Source organism: Pongo abelii, chromosome 1 (assembly GCF_028885655.2).
Source record: "Pongo abelii isolate AG06213 chromosome 1, NHGRI_mPonAbe1-v2.0_pri, whole genome shotgun sequence".
NCBI lineage: Eukaryota > Metazoa > Chordata > Mammalia > Primates > Hominidae > Pongo > Pongo abelii.
The window spans coordinates 11,788,688-11,804,482 of NC_071985.2; the positions used below are offsets into that span (position 1 = coordinate 11,788,688).

The 15,795-nt window shown below is 35.4% G+C and overlaps 1 protein-coding gene across 1 annotated transcript in view; it reads right to left on the reverse strand.

The window, feature by feature from the left end:
* RYR2 (ryanodine receptor 2) overlaps nucleotides 1–15,795 on the reverse strand; it is a 786,704-nt gene that overhangs the window by 384,420 nt on the left and 386,489 nt on the right. Inside the window, exons 11-12 of the mRNA XM_054561059.1 lie at nucleotides 13,531–13,695; nucleotides 7,479–7,600 (exon numbers count right to left, since the gene is read on the reverse strand). Of these exons, the coding sequence (XP_054417034.1) occupies nucleotides 7,479–7,600; nucleotides 13,531–13,695 (287 nt within the window). The remainder of the gene's footprint in view (nucleotides 1–7,478; nucleotides 7,601–13,530; nucleotides 13,696–15,795) is intronic.

The following is a 15,795-nucleotide window of genomic DNA, read 5'->3' on the forward strand; positions in this document are numbered from 1 at the left end:
AGGGGGGTTCCTCCCCTCTCTCATTTACTTCAAGAATATATTTATTAATATATCCAGAAGAAAAATGAAAACATATATAGTATATATAAAATATATGATATATGTTATATATCATATATTTTTATTATAAATTATAAATTTGTTATATATTATATATAGTATATATTAGTATATACTAATAGTATATGCTGATATAGTATATTATTAATGTAGAATATACTCTATAGTATATAGTATATACTATATTATATAATGTATAATATATACTTTACATATATAATGTAATATATACAAATGTTAATTATACTATTATGTAGTATAGTATATAATACATATACTAATATATGCTATTAATTAATTATATATAGTGTTGTATAGTATATATAACATATACTATACTATACATTATAATATACTATATAATATATCCATTATAATGTATAATTACATATAATATGTATGTATACATACATACATATTATACACACACTTCCACATATACACACACATTATATATTACTTAAATGCTCATGAGTATTACTATTAGAAGTATACACACACACACATACACATTTTATAAATATTCCCCACCCCAGGCCAAAATAATAGAGTCCCCTCCCCTGCAGACAACACAAACACACACACAAACACATACACACACACACACACACAGACACACACACAGACACACACACACACACACACAGACACACACACAGACACACACACACACAGACACACACACACACAGACACACACACACAGACACACACACACACAGACACACACACAGACACACACACACAGACACACACACACAGTACTACCACAACCACGCTGATCTGGGAGACAAAGAACAGAAGGATCACAGAACATAAACCACATAAGAAAGACACAAATGATTAACTAATCTTGACTTTCTTTCTAAAAGGTAAAAATTTTAAAATTAGTCTCTTAATACATATTAAGTAAATTGGCATTAATAAAATTAATAGTAAAAACTGAAAAATACATGGGTGAAAATATTGTAAAAATACTGAGATTTTAAAGACTGTTGGTGCTTTCATGAATGTGATAAAATAAATAAAATATTTTACTTAAAAGCATATGCTCTTTAAAATGGTCAGTAATGTAAAACTTTTCAAAGCTTCTGAATATATTAAAAAATTATATAAAGTCAGGACTTCTAATTTTTTTTTTTTTTTTTTTTGAGACAGAGTTTCACTCTGTCACCCAGGTTGGAGTGCAGTGGTATGATCTTGGCTCATTACAACCTCTGCTTCCCGGGTTCAGGGTTTAAGCGATTCTCTAGCCTCTGCCTCCAGAACAGCTGAGATTACAGGTGCATGCCCACCACATCCAGCTAATTTTTATATTTTTAGTAGAGATGGGGTTTCATCCCTGTTGGCCAGGCTGCTTTCAAATTCCTGACCTCAAGTGATGTGCCGGCCTCAGCCTCGCAAAAGCGCTGCGATTACAGGTGTGAGCCACCACACCCAGCCCAATTTGCTACTTTGTAAGTCTTATCATTTTACTGGTTGCGTAGCATTCTGTTGTATATAATGTAGAATACAATACAGTTTACTCTCTGTTGATAAACTCCTGGCCTCAAGTGATCCACCCACCTTGGCCTCCCAAAGTGCTAGGATTATAGGTGCGAGTCACCACCGTGCCCAGGCTAAATTTGGGACTTATAATAGGTAATCATGAGCATTTAAGTAAAACTTGCATATATACATACATATATATATATATGTGCAAGTTTATATATATATGCAATATAAACATGATTACTGGATATATATGCAATATAAACATATATATGCAATATAAATATATACATGCAATATAAACATGATTACTGGATATATATGCAATATAAATACATACATGCAATATAAACATGATTAATGGATATATATGCAATATAAACATATATATGCAACATATATATGCAATATAAACATGATTACTAGAGTTAAATAATATAACTAAAGGATAAATATAGAAAAGAAACAAGGAGAATAAAGCAAAGCTTAATTAAAATTTAGTTTTTGAAAAAGCTAATACATGATTAAGGTCAGTTAAGCAGAAGAGAAAGAAAGGTGAATTGTGTTTCTCCATGGCACTTCTCAGGTGATCACAAGGGAGACACATTGTTAAAAGCAAATTTAACAATGTGTTAAATTTGCCAGAAAAATATGGCAAATTTGTGATGGGTTTGTAATGAGGAGGATAGCTAAAAATACCAATGCAGAATTAGCAAAGAGGTTCTAGGCTACATTTCCCAAGGGGAACAAGGAATCTCATCTGGAAATAAACATTGCACATGTCAACCAGATGTAAGTTACATTTGGCCTAGACAAAGTGACAGGGCAGGATTTCCCTTCCCTCTGAAACAACTCCCAAAAAAGGCAAAGTATAATGGGGATGGGGGGTGGGACCAAAAAAACATGAAAACTTTCAAGACACTGGAGAGCAATGAATAAAGGACAGGAATTCCTGAGGAATGGAAACAAATCAAGTGAGTCCTACAGCTGCCTCAGTTTACTGCCTAAAAGAATTTCCAGGCCGTGGAGCAGGAAGGGAACCCAGGTGTGGCCTGACAGTCTCCATGAATTGAAGAGATATTGCTGAGCGTCCGGGAGACCAAGGTTGCTAGAATTCACAGGACACAGAGAGGAGAGGGCTCACAAGAGGGAACCCTGGAGACCTACAGAAGGTCCCCCTCAAATATTCAGCAGAACACTGATGAGAACATCATGAGAAAACTACTCAAGGCAAGGAACAGAATCACCTGAAAGGATTAGAGGGAACAACAACTGGCCCTCACACAGAACCTGAAACAGTGCCTGTCCCCAGCAGCCAGACTGGAAAACTTTACAATTCATGGGACACTGGATAGAGTATTCAGAGGGTCTTGTCTCAATAGTGGGGAATCATTTGCCCTAGACTAAACACTGCTCTTCCCACCCAGAAGACTCTAAAGGCAAGATCCAAACAAATCAAACTCTTTCTAGGTAACTTAACAGCATCCCAGGAAAAAGCCCAAGAATATTTACAGGAATATAAAAATAGCCAGCATCTAACAAATTCACAATGTCTGGTAACTAAACAAAAATAACCAGGCATATAAAGAACTATAAAATACAATCATCCATAGGGAGTAAAATTAGTCAACCCAAAGAAAAAAAACCTGTCAATCTAGAATGCTGTACACAGCAAAAATATCACTTAAAATGAAGGCAAAGAACACATTTTCAGTTGTACAAAAGCCGAAAGAGTATATCTCCAGCAGACTTGCATGATAAGAAATGTTAAAAAAAGTCCTTCATGCAGAAGAAAACAATACCTGAAGAAAATACAGATCCACGCACACACAAAAAAAGAGCACTAGAAATGATAGCTATATGTGCAAATATAGATGTTTTTGTTATTTAAATCTCTTTAAAAACTAACTGACTGTTTAAATAAAAATATAGTATGGAATTAATAACATCTATAAATGTAAAATGTATGACAAAGTGCGAAAACTGGAAGTATACTATTATAATGTTCTTACACTATTCATAGAGTGACAAAATATCAGTTAAAGGTAGACTGTGGCAAATTAAAGATATATGCTATAAACCATAAGTAACCACTAAAATACAAATAAAGTATTACAGCTTTAAACCGTAAGTAACCACTAAAATACAAAGTATTACAGCTTTAACCCATAAGTAACCACTAAAATACAAATAAAATATTACAGCTAATAAACCAATAAAAAGGAGGTAAGATGAAATAATAGAAAATACTCAACTAATCCAAAAGAAGGAAGAAAAAGGAGGAAATGGGACAATGACAAAGTGTTGTCCTTATGTGGTTTATTTTTTGTAACCCATATGCTCTCATGCTCCCGTGTAAGGGTGGTGATGGTGGTGGCGTGTGTGTGTATCTCCTCTTTATCCTATTACTAGGTAGGACGAATATAAAACAAATAGGAAGAAGACAGACTTAAGCCTACTATATCAATAATCATATTTATGTAAATGGATTAAACAATACAATTTAAAACAGGGATTATCAAATGGGATAAAAAAGCAAGACCCAACTACCTATTGCTTGAAAGAAATGCACTTTAAATATAAAGATACAAACAGGTTAAAGGTCATAGGATGCTAATACCAAAGGTGGGGGGGGGGGAAACTAGAGTGGCTATGTTCATATTATACAAAGTACATGTCATAGCAAAGAATATTATCAGAGTTAAGGAAGTTAATTTCATAATGATAAAGGGGTCAGTTCATCAAAAGAACAAAATCCTAAACAGGTATGCACTTAATAACAGAGCTTCAAAATGCACAAAGAAAAGGTGACAAACAGCAAGGAGAAATAGAAATACCCACAATTACAGTCAGACAGTTTTCAGTACCTTTCTCTCAGTAATTAGCAGAACAAAGAGACCGAAAAACATAAGGAAATTGAAGATCTAAATAATACTAAATTGACACTTTTGAACACGACCCAACAAGGGGAGAATGCACATTCTTTTCAAATTCACATGAAACATTTACCAAAATAAAGTTTACTCTAAGCCATAAAACAAGTCTTAATAAATTTAAAAGCGATCAATCTCACAAAGTATGTTCTCTGACCATAACGGCATTAAATTAGAAATTAGTAACAGAAAAATATTCAGGAAATCTCCGAATATTTGGAAACTGAAAAAATCTATCGGTCAAAGAAGTCATCAAAGGGGAAACTGAAAGAAAAGATATCAATGCCGGGTGTGGTGGCTCATGCCTGTAATCCCAGCACTTTGTGAGGCCAAGGTGGGTGGATCACTTGAGTTCAGGTGGTCGAGACCAGCCTGGGCAACATGGTGAAACCACATCTCTACTAAAAATAAAAAAATTAGCCAGGAGTGGTGATGCACACCTGTAATCCTAGCTACTTGGGAAGCTGATGCAGTAGAATTGCTTAAACCTGGGAGGCAGGTTGCAGTGAGCAGAGATAGGGCCATTGCACTCTAGTCTGGGTGACAGAATGAGAGTGAAGAGCAGAATGGGGAGAGGGGAGGGAGGAGAGGGGAGGGGAAAGAAGAAAAGACAGAAAGAAAAGAAAAGAAAAAAGAAAAGAGGGAGGGAGGGGAAAGAGGGAGGGAGGGAGGGAAAGAAGGAAGGAAGGAAAGGGGGGAGGAGAAAGAGAGAGAGAGGAGAGAGAGAGAAAGACAGACGGAAAGAAAAGAAAGGAAGAAAGGAAAATCAAAACGTGTGAGGTGCCACTAAAAACAGAAATGTATAACACTAAATGTTTATGTCAACAAAGGTCTCAATAATATCAGCATTCATCTTATAAAGTTAGAAAAAAGAGAGCAAGGCAAGAAGAAAGAAAACAGAAAAAATCAGACTGGGAATCAGAAAATCTTTTCATAGTTAATAGGGGTTAAATGTAACCATCCTATTTTATCATGATAGGTATAACAAATGAATTTCACTCAAATAGCCCAGACAAAAAATAATTTTCAAGATTTAATAAAGCAGAAAGTGTATAATTCAACATTTTTTATCACAGAATCCAAATTTCTCATACTTGGTACTCTATCTAATCAGAAAAGTAATTGTTAAATTTTAAAATTATTCTTCCAAAGAGCAGATCTGCTAAAGTAAATCACATTCAAGATGAATTTTGGTATTTCAGCCAGCATAAAAAAATGTCACTTATGGTATACTAGCACTACATTATGTCTATTAACACTGAGATAGTAGCTTTCCCACAAAATAGTTTTCAAAACAAATAACCAGTTTTTGGTCTAGTATCAAATTAACTCACCAAATGGAATCTCTGTAGTGCCACTGAATACTCTACAGCAGTCAAATTGAATTTTTAAAAGTCCCTCATATTTGAAGAAGTCAGTGCTAACTAAATATAAAATTGACAATTTCAAAGATTTATGATTAATTTGCTCAATCCCTATCATAGGATTGATCAGCCCTAGTAAAGAAAAACTAGTGGGAAGAACAAGACATGAAAAGGCTAAGTTTGTTTCCAAAATAAGTTATAATTTCCAAGTAGAACTTCTTGACTAATTTTATAATGCATTAAAATGTAATAAATTTTTACTATAAGAAATAAATACTATATTAAACCACAAGAATACAAATAATACTGAAAAGTAATACAAGTAATAAAAAATACAAAAATGTGGTGCATACCCCATTCGATTTAAGCTTTACTCCATCTGATGAGGCTCGGAGTTGAGACGAGGCAGAAAAATGGACTAAACACTTAGGATGTGTGGCCAAATGCTGTGCACATTTTTTGGTTACATATGGGCACACACACATATACACACAGTGTGTATGGTTTATAAAAGGGATGGTTTATAAAAGAAGTAGAAAATAATATAATCTTGAGTAGGGGAGATTTGTTTTATGCTGTAAAGCCAAAAAAAAAATTTACCGATTCAACTACTAAAAAATCCTTTCAAATTCTTTCCCAAACCAATAAACTCGTGAAACGGTTTGCAATTTATGATGACAGGAAATGAATATCTCTAAACATAACAAAAGCTCAGAACAACTTAACAGAAATATGTATAATAGGATTAAACACAAAAGAAAAAATAAATGAAGAAACATGGTCAACAAAAAGTTTCCCCCATCAAATTAGCAAAGTTTAAAGAGACAAATGAAATCTCTCACAAGTCAGAGCATATGTTGGTATAATGTTACCAGAAAACACGTTGGTCACAAGTTTAATTTAGTCTGTAGATATGCAATTATTGCAATTATTAGGTGGAAAAACAGTTCTTATGAGAATTAGTTTAAAAAAATACATATCAAAACTCAGCAGATATATAGGCTTCACTGCCCTCATTGCAAAAAGAACTAGGCCAGGCGCAGTGGCTTAAGCCTGTAATCCCAGCACTTTGGGAGGCCAAGGTGAGCGGATCACGAGGTTAAGAGATCGAGTCCATCCTGGCCAACATGGTGAAACCCTATCTCTACTAAAAATACAAAAATTAGCTAGGTGTGTTGGTGAGCACCTGTAATCCTAGCTACTCAGGAGGCTGAGGCAGGACAATTGCTTAAACCCAGGAGGCAGAGGATGCAGTGAGCCGAGATTGCGCCACTGCACTTCAGCCTGGGTGACAGCATGAGACTCTGTACTCTGTCTCAAAAAAAAAAAAAAAGAAAGAAAAAGGAACTAAATAGGTTCAGCACAAGGAAAAGTAGTCATTAAATAATCCTAATCTATACCTATCAATTACAAATTACACATCCAATTTCCAAAACCATATTCTTTTTAAAAGTTTATTTAAAAGAAAGACATTAAATCATCTAATTAACACTTCCTAATGTTTCTGCTGACTTACCAAACAGTATGAGATTTATTACCATCATAGCATACTTTTAAATTGTCTATTTGCATATCCAATAAAGAAATGAAAATGAAGTATCAAACAACTACGCCTACAAAAGAAAAAGTACCTTATAAATCTATTGAAAAGGAAGACTGTGCTCCGGATAACTCGTGCTGTGCGTGATTCTTCATGCTGGGATCTCGATAAACTTATGCCATCATCCATGTGTCCTTCATGATGCATAATAGCCTATAAGAAAGCAAAAATAAGGCCATTACTCCCAACATCTCTTTTCCAAACTAGAGTTAGGGAGATGTGTACTCAAACAGCTGAGCCATAACAACGGATAGAATCAAAAGGCAGGTACAGGGGACTGTGAAGATGTTATGTTCAGATAAAATCGTATGCACAGCTCCCTATACAAATTAGCCATTCCATTTATTCATTTAGTTATTACTTCTTTTTTTTGAGATGGGGTCTTGCTATGTTGCCCAGATTGGTCTTGAACTCCTGGGCTTTAGTGATCCTTCTCCCTCTGCCTCCTGAATAGCTAGAATTACAAGCCCCCATCACCATGCCCAGCTCAGTTATCATTTTAAAGAACTACTCAAAAAATGCAACGAGTCAAGTAAAACAAACAGCAGAGCCTTTTCACATATCTGCATTGAATGACTGATCCTCAGCCTAAGCAAACTTGGTACAAAGCAGCAAAGCTAATGTTGCACTGGCACACCAGTCATACAGTAGTTCTGAACATAGACTAGTCAATAATAAGTACTGAACAATGCTTATAAATCATCTAAATGATAAAAATGTATACATATATTTCTTTTCTTTTGATAGTTTTTTGTTTTTGAACTTTCTATGAAACTATAATGTTAGGAAAGAGAAATGCAAAAATCTTAAGAAAACAGTTCCATGATTTTCACAAGTGAACATTCCTGCATGACCAACACCCAGCTCAAGAAAGAAAACATTATGGTATCTTAAAATCCTCCTTAGTGCTCCCTTCCTATCCCTATCCTTCACAAGGTTCACCACCTTGCAGACTTTTGACAGCACAGATCAGTTGTGTACTATATATAAGTAGAACCATTTGTTCCCATCTGTGCTTATCTTCATTTAACGTTTATAGCAAGATAATTTAATACACCTACCCAGGTGTACTGAACTAAATCTAGGAACTGGAACTATAAATTATCTAGAAAGCAATGTAAAGAGGAAACTCCTTATATAAAAAATCAGTGAGACACAGATATATCTATATTCAAAGGCAAAACATTATAGCCTTAAGTGCCCTCATTAATAAAGAAAAAAATGACTAAATTGAAAGAACTTGCTATTTTCATGTCCTAAAAATAGAACAGCAAAGAAAGTTGAAAAGTGGAACTAATGAAGATTAAGTGAAATTACTAAACTAGAAGTCAAATAAAGTACTACAAAAGATTTATAAACTCAAAATTTGATTCTTTGTGATGATAAATAAAACAAAGCTCTCACAAACCAGGCTAAAGATAGAAAGTAAAAACACAGAGAATGGGAAATTACAATAATACAATACTGTGTGCAACTCCATGGCAAAACCAAAAATCAACCAACCAAACAAAACTGGGTATTCCAGGGGAATAGAATAGATTCTTAGCCAAATAAGACTAATCAAAAGGAATCCAACTCTATTTGACCAGTTTCTTTAGAAAAGGATTGAAAAGATAATTTAATATACAATATTTAAAAGACCTAGGACCAGCTGGTTTCACAGGTGAGCTGTGATGAAGTTTCAAAGAACAGCTACCTTTCATGGCAGACTAGTCTAGACCAAGGATTGGCAAACTACAGCACATCACCTGTTTCCATACAGCCCATGAGCTAAGAATGGTGTTTACATTTTTAAATGGTTGAAAAAAAGACCAGAGTAGAGTGGTGTTTTGTGACACATAAAAATTAATAAACACAAAAATTGTATGAAATTCAAAATTCAATGTCCATAAAGAGAAATTAACTTCCCCCATAAATATACATGTAATAATTCTGAATAAAATATTAATTAATTAAATCTAGTAGAATTTCAAAAGACTCATACACTATGGTCAAGTAGGGTTTACTCTGTGAATTTAAGAACTCTTTAACAATTGGAGGTCTGGTAACTTAGTTATTTTATCAACAAGTTAAAAGACACAACACATTATTTTTATCTTCTTTATTAATAAAATTCAGTAATCATTGCTATTTTTAAAAAGCTAAGTAAAATTGAAATAGCAGGAGGCTACTTAAACATAAAAACAATTTCAACTGTCCTCAGGATGCAAGTTACAACTTCGATAAAAGAGGAGTGGAAATTCACAATGGGAAAATATGCTGAGATAATAAACCAGCAGACCAGATGAAAGAACAGCAAGCTGAGATAAAAAGGTGAGCTGGGTGAGATAATGACAAGAAAAAAAAGCACGGAAACTAAAATTTTAAAGGCACAGAAAGGGCTTACAAACAGAACAGCACCAGAGAAAAAAATGAGTACTTTGGAAGACACACTTGAGAAGCGAAGTGTAGAGAAAAGGTCAGGGAGAACACTGAGAGGAAAGACAGCCGTGTTCCTGAGAAAGAAACTAGCAGACTAAAATGGCATGAAAACAGGAATCAAAGACATGGCTGGAAAAGTAGATTCACATACCCAACTTGTTCCAAGCATACATAAAAGTTTTCCAACAATTTAAGTGTATGTTTTTAAAATTTAATTAAAGTTAAACAAAACTAAAAATTGTGTTCATCTAGTTCTAGTTATATACAAATACCAAATTGCCACATGTGTCTAGCAGTTACTGATTTGGACAGCATAGCCTTATACCTAGCTGCAAGTTCATGGGAATTACCAAGAGCATAGGCAATGGGGAAAAAAAGTCAGACACATCCGGAACATGAGGCATTCTATAACTGGCATGGATTTTTTAAAAACTCGATGCTACAGGAAAAAATAAGCTGAGAATTTGTTCTAGATTAAAAGAGACTGAAAGGCATAAAAATAAATAGGTGCATGAATTTTGATTGCATCCTGATTTTAATCAACTAGAAAAGATACTATTAGGATAATAGAATAAATATGAATACAAACAGGATAATCAATGATGTAATAGAATTACCATAATGGTATGAACGGTACTGTGGATGTTTGACTGCATACACACACACAGAGAAAAGAAAGACAGGAGGAAAGGAAAGCAAATCTGGCTAACTATAATAATTGTTGACTCTAATTCAAGGGTATGTGGATGTTCATTGGCTTAGTCTTTTAAATTTTTTTATATTTGAAATTTTTATAAGTAAAATATTAAGAAAAAAAGAAAAGATAACATCTGCTAAACCTAGTAGAAGATCCATGACCAAACATCATTATCAAAAGAAAAATTTGCTTTAAAGCCAAATCAACCTCTTCTGCCACAATTTCGACAACATTAGCTGTTCACCTTGAGAATGCTAACCCAGCTCACCCTGGCTCATAATTCTGCAACACTAATGCAGTTGAAGACCAAGTTAGCAGGTGCATGGACAATCTCACCAACTCAATTATAACTCCACATCCTTGAAAATACATGTTTTCATTCAAGAAACATTTATTGAGCACCTACTATGGTTCCAGCACTCTGCCAGATACTGAAAATACATAAATCAAAGACTTGGTTCCGATCTCAGAGTCTAGTAATGAAGACAGAATAAGTCACAATTATACACCTTTAACTCTTCCTTTCCTTTCTGACCCCCGCCCCCTCCTTAGATTGTGTTTAGTTTAATTTCTGGCTTGTTGGCTTCTGGGGACCTCAAAAAGTAGCTTAAGCAATTTGGACTCAAACATGGAACAATATGGATAAATGTCACAGACCTTTGGCTGAGCAAAAGGAGGCATATACAAAAGAGTACATGCCATAGAATTTCACTTATATAAAATTCAACATCAGCCAAAACAGAAAAATGATCACAAGATCATTTCCATGACAGAAAAAGATCACTAGAGTGACCAGGTGTGGTGGCTCACGCCTGTAATCCCAGCACTCTGGGAGGCTGAGGCGGACGGATTGCAAGGTCAGGAGATGGAGACCATCTTGGCCAACATGGTGAAACCCCTTCTACTAAAAATACAAAAATTAGCCAGGCGTGGTTGCGCGTGCCCGTAATCCCAGCTACTCGGGAGTCTGAGGCAGGAGAATCGCTTGAACCAGGGAGGTGGAGATGGCAGTGAGCTGAGATTGCACCACTGTACTCCAGCCTGGGCGACAGAGCGAGACTGTCAAAAAAAAAAAAAAAAAAAATCACAAGAATAGTTGCCCCTGGGGGAAAGGGAGCAGGAATAACCTAGAAAGGAATAGAAAGGAATGTTGGGAAACTTCTTGGAAATTAGACATGTTCCACATGGAGATAAGCTTGTGGGTCACACCAGTGTATCCATTTGTTAAAACTCTACAGCTGTCTGGCTCAGTGGCTAACGCCTGTAATGCCAGCATTTTGGGAGGCCGAGGCGGGTGGACCACCTGAGGTCAGGAGTTCGAAATCAGCCTGGCCAATATGGCGAAACCCCATCTCCACTAAAAATAAAAAAATTAGCTGGCCGTGGTGGTGGGCGCCTGTAATTCCAGCTACTCAGGAGGCTGAGACAGGAGAATTGCTTGAACCCAGGAGGCGGAGGTTGCAGTGAGCAGAGATTGCACCACTGCACATCAGGCGACACAGTGAAACTCTTGTCTCAAGAAAAAAGAAAACACCCTCTACAGCTAAATGTTTACATTTCAATGTATATAAATATTACCTCTAAAAGTTAAAAATAAGTAACAGTAATAATCTAGTGAGATGTAGCATAGGATTGGAGGTGCAACTGAAACAACAGCAAGAGAGCATTGAAAATGTTGAATGGTGAAGACAAGGGGTTCATTACACTATTCGTTATTTTGTATAAATTTAAATTATCTATAATAAAAAGTTTTAAAACAGGCCACCTTCAGTTGCAAGAAATAGGGAATCCTTCACAAATATTGAATACATGCAAGTACACTTAAATGGATGAGCCTAGATCAAAGACCTAAAAAACAAGGGATCATCTTATTATAATGATGATGTAAGTCTTGCAGGAGAATTGTCTGAGGGTACTGGGATGCACTCAAGTCAAACTCTATCCCTGCAGCATCAGCCTCCACCTTCACTAAAATCAGCACTGGTCACTCTAAATAGATCAAAAGAACAGTGATCTATTTAGTTACTGGAATGTGGGTACATATTTTGATTAACAAATCTGTTGGAAATAAAAAGGCCTGTATCACCAAAGCCTTCCTTTCCCAGGTATCCTGTTTCCGGAAATAATGTGTGTTATTTGGTTCCGCACACTATGCTGCATGTCACATGTAAAGACATGAACAATCTAGTACGATGTACTCCCTCAGGGGAGCTGCAAATTTGTGGGGTTGGGGGGACAGGGGTGGTGAGAGAGAGATATGTAGCCTACTGAATTAAATAGCACAAGGAGTGTGTATATAAAATGTAATGAGTTATAGAACATTATGAGAACTCAAAGGAGGGAGTAGCTGATAAGCTGATATCATCAGGAAGAACTTCTAAAATGATAAATAAATTGAATCCCTGGATGATGGAAAAGAGTCAGGGAGACAAAAAAGGTTTATTCTAAACAGAAGAAACAGTGTGCAGAGGCACAGGTGTGGAAAAGCCATGGTATTCTGACAGACTGCAAGGAATGTATTGTAAGTGACATGCTGGGGAAATTGAAGACAATGTCTGGAAATCAGGAACAGAGTAGGAGTGTCACAGGCCAGGAAGAGCATCATTATCGCGACCAAACAGTGGGCCTCTTCCTGTAAGCAAGGGGATGTCAGTAATGGACTTTGTCACAGCATGGAGGACAAAGTGAACTGTGCTAAACTAGAATCCAGAAGATGGCACTGTATATTTCTTCACTTCATATTTAAATGCACGCATCCCATAATCCTATAGATGAGTGATGTAACTAACATCCAGCTCTGTTCACCTTACAAAGCTAAAGAGTCTATTACAGTGGAATCTGCCCTTTCGCTTGCAAAATTATGAACTTTTGCAGGTGACTAAAAAGATTAGCCAATTTTTTTGACTTGTGCTTGTGTATTCATAAAAATTACTTCTATAAATTATGTTTTTTTCTATTACCTTACCTTACGTTGTATAGATCCCATTCTCACGGATTTCACGTCCACAGACTGGTAAGTAAGCCATAGGCCTGTGTCTACGTGTTGTATATAGCATACTGAGTCACCGTATTTTATTTCAGATGTTCCCATGCCATCGACTTCCTTTCTCACACCTACATCCAATTTTTCCTAAGGGGAGAGGAGGAAAAAAAGGTCAGTAAACATTTCAAAAATACTAGTGTATGGCAATAGAATTTTGCCTTATTGTAAATATGCTCCTTGAAAAATTCAGCCCTCTGAAGTCCCCTGAAATAATGGCCAAATATTTTACTCTAACACTTCAACCTCTAACATATGCTTGAATTATTCACATTGGTAGAACATTATTTTTGCCATAATGTAAAATTTTTAAATTTTATGTTGCATAATGGCCAACTCCAAACCAGAGATCTTAAAATTAGTAGTTAAGCTAAATATCCTTCCTGGGTTTTTGCGGTTTTTTTTTTTTTTTTCATTATTGGTGATTAAGAGCATAGGTTTGGAGGACAGAGAGATTTAGTTTTGAGTCCATCCTCTGCCACTCATTACCTCTAATATGTTAGCAAGTTAATTAAACCTTTTAAGCCTCAGTTTTCTCATCCATAAATAAAGCTAATAAGGTATCTCTCCATAGTACCAAAAAAAAAAAAATAAGATAATGCATGTAGATTTCAGAATAGTGTCCCTGGGATAAACACTTCAAAATTTTTTGACAATTTTGACAATAATAATGGTGACAATGATTGTTAATGAACCCGTTAATTAAAATGATTATTTGTTTTGAACTAATCAAAGCTAAAATTCAGTTTCTGCTACTGCAATTTCCAACTCGGACTACAGAGAGGTATTCACTCTTAAAGGGTTACTATGCCAAGCTTCCTCTCCTAGGAAGTAGCAATCCATCCTCTGACACCAACCAAATGTTTCTTTCAAATCTCTGTTTATGTCAGCACCTCCTCCTCCAACATGCTCTCTTTCCATTTTTCCTCCCATGCAGAGCTGTGATCTTCAGGAACTCACTATGTCTTAAAGTCCCGTACAGTCCCTAAAGCAGCAATGAAAAAGCCAAAGGTACCTCCTTTCTTTAGTCTCTTATTCTTTTTTCTTCCTTAGTCTAACCTTCCTTGTTAATTTACTTTACATGTCTTCTATGTCTTTGGTCTTATGACTTTTATTTAGAATTATAGTTACACAAATATTTTGAAGATTCAGTCAGAGTAAAATGTATGTCTGCTACACAAAAATGAACAATTTTAAAACAACCCCAAGGTTTAACAAATTTTTCATGTCATTTGCATAATGCATTAATAATTAATGACCTGAAAATGATTATGAACACTCCATAAACAATTGAAAATTCAAATTAAAATGAGTTGAAATTTTTAACACAAAACGTCAAGGTCACCTAAGAAAATATATAATTATCAATTAAGTTGATTCAATCATTATGCAAATAACCTGAAACACTATTCTAAGCATCTGTAATAAAACAGACAATAAAACCATTCTAATTTCATTCTATCAACCTAGATAAACTACTAATATACCAACCCTGTCAATAGAAAAATTAAATTCTGGGAAAAAAATAGAACACTGTAATTATCTCTTCAGAATAGAACAGTGAGCCTCTAACATTTTTTTTTTTTTTGGTCTTCAAGCAAATTGGTTTGTGTCTAGATTATTTATAGGTGCATGGATTATATATTAAGAAGTCACATAAACATTAATTGTGAAATTATGCTTTCTTTGTATTTTATTGATGTATTTCACATCTGTCTCTGGATTAGAAGATTTAATTGTGAAATATCGTGATGATGATTTTTTTTTTGTTGAGATGGAGTCTTTCTCTGTCACCCAGGCTGGAATGCAGTGGCACAGTCTCAGCTCACTGTAACCTCTGCCTCCTGGTTCTAAGCAATTCTGCTGTCTCAGCCTCCTGAGTAGCTGGGACGACAGGCACCCACCACCACGCCCTGCTAATTTTTGTATTTTTAGTAGGGACAGATTTCACCATGTTGGTGAGGCTAGTCTTAAACGCCTGAACTCAGGTGATCCACCCTCCTCGGCTTCCCAAAGCGCAGGGATTACAGGTGTGAGCCACCGCTCCGGGCTGATGACTGTTTTAATAATTACTCCGACCTTTGAGTGAGGTAAAAAATGCTGAAGTTACATTAGAAAAAATAAGTGAGATCACTTGCTGAATGAAGGACCAAAGGCCATTCGTGTTCTTTCCTTCTTTATCTCCTGTCA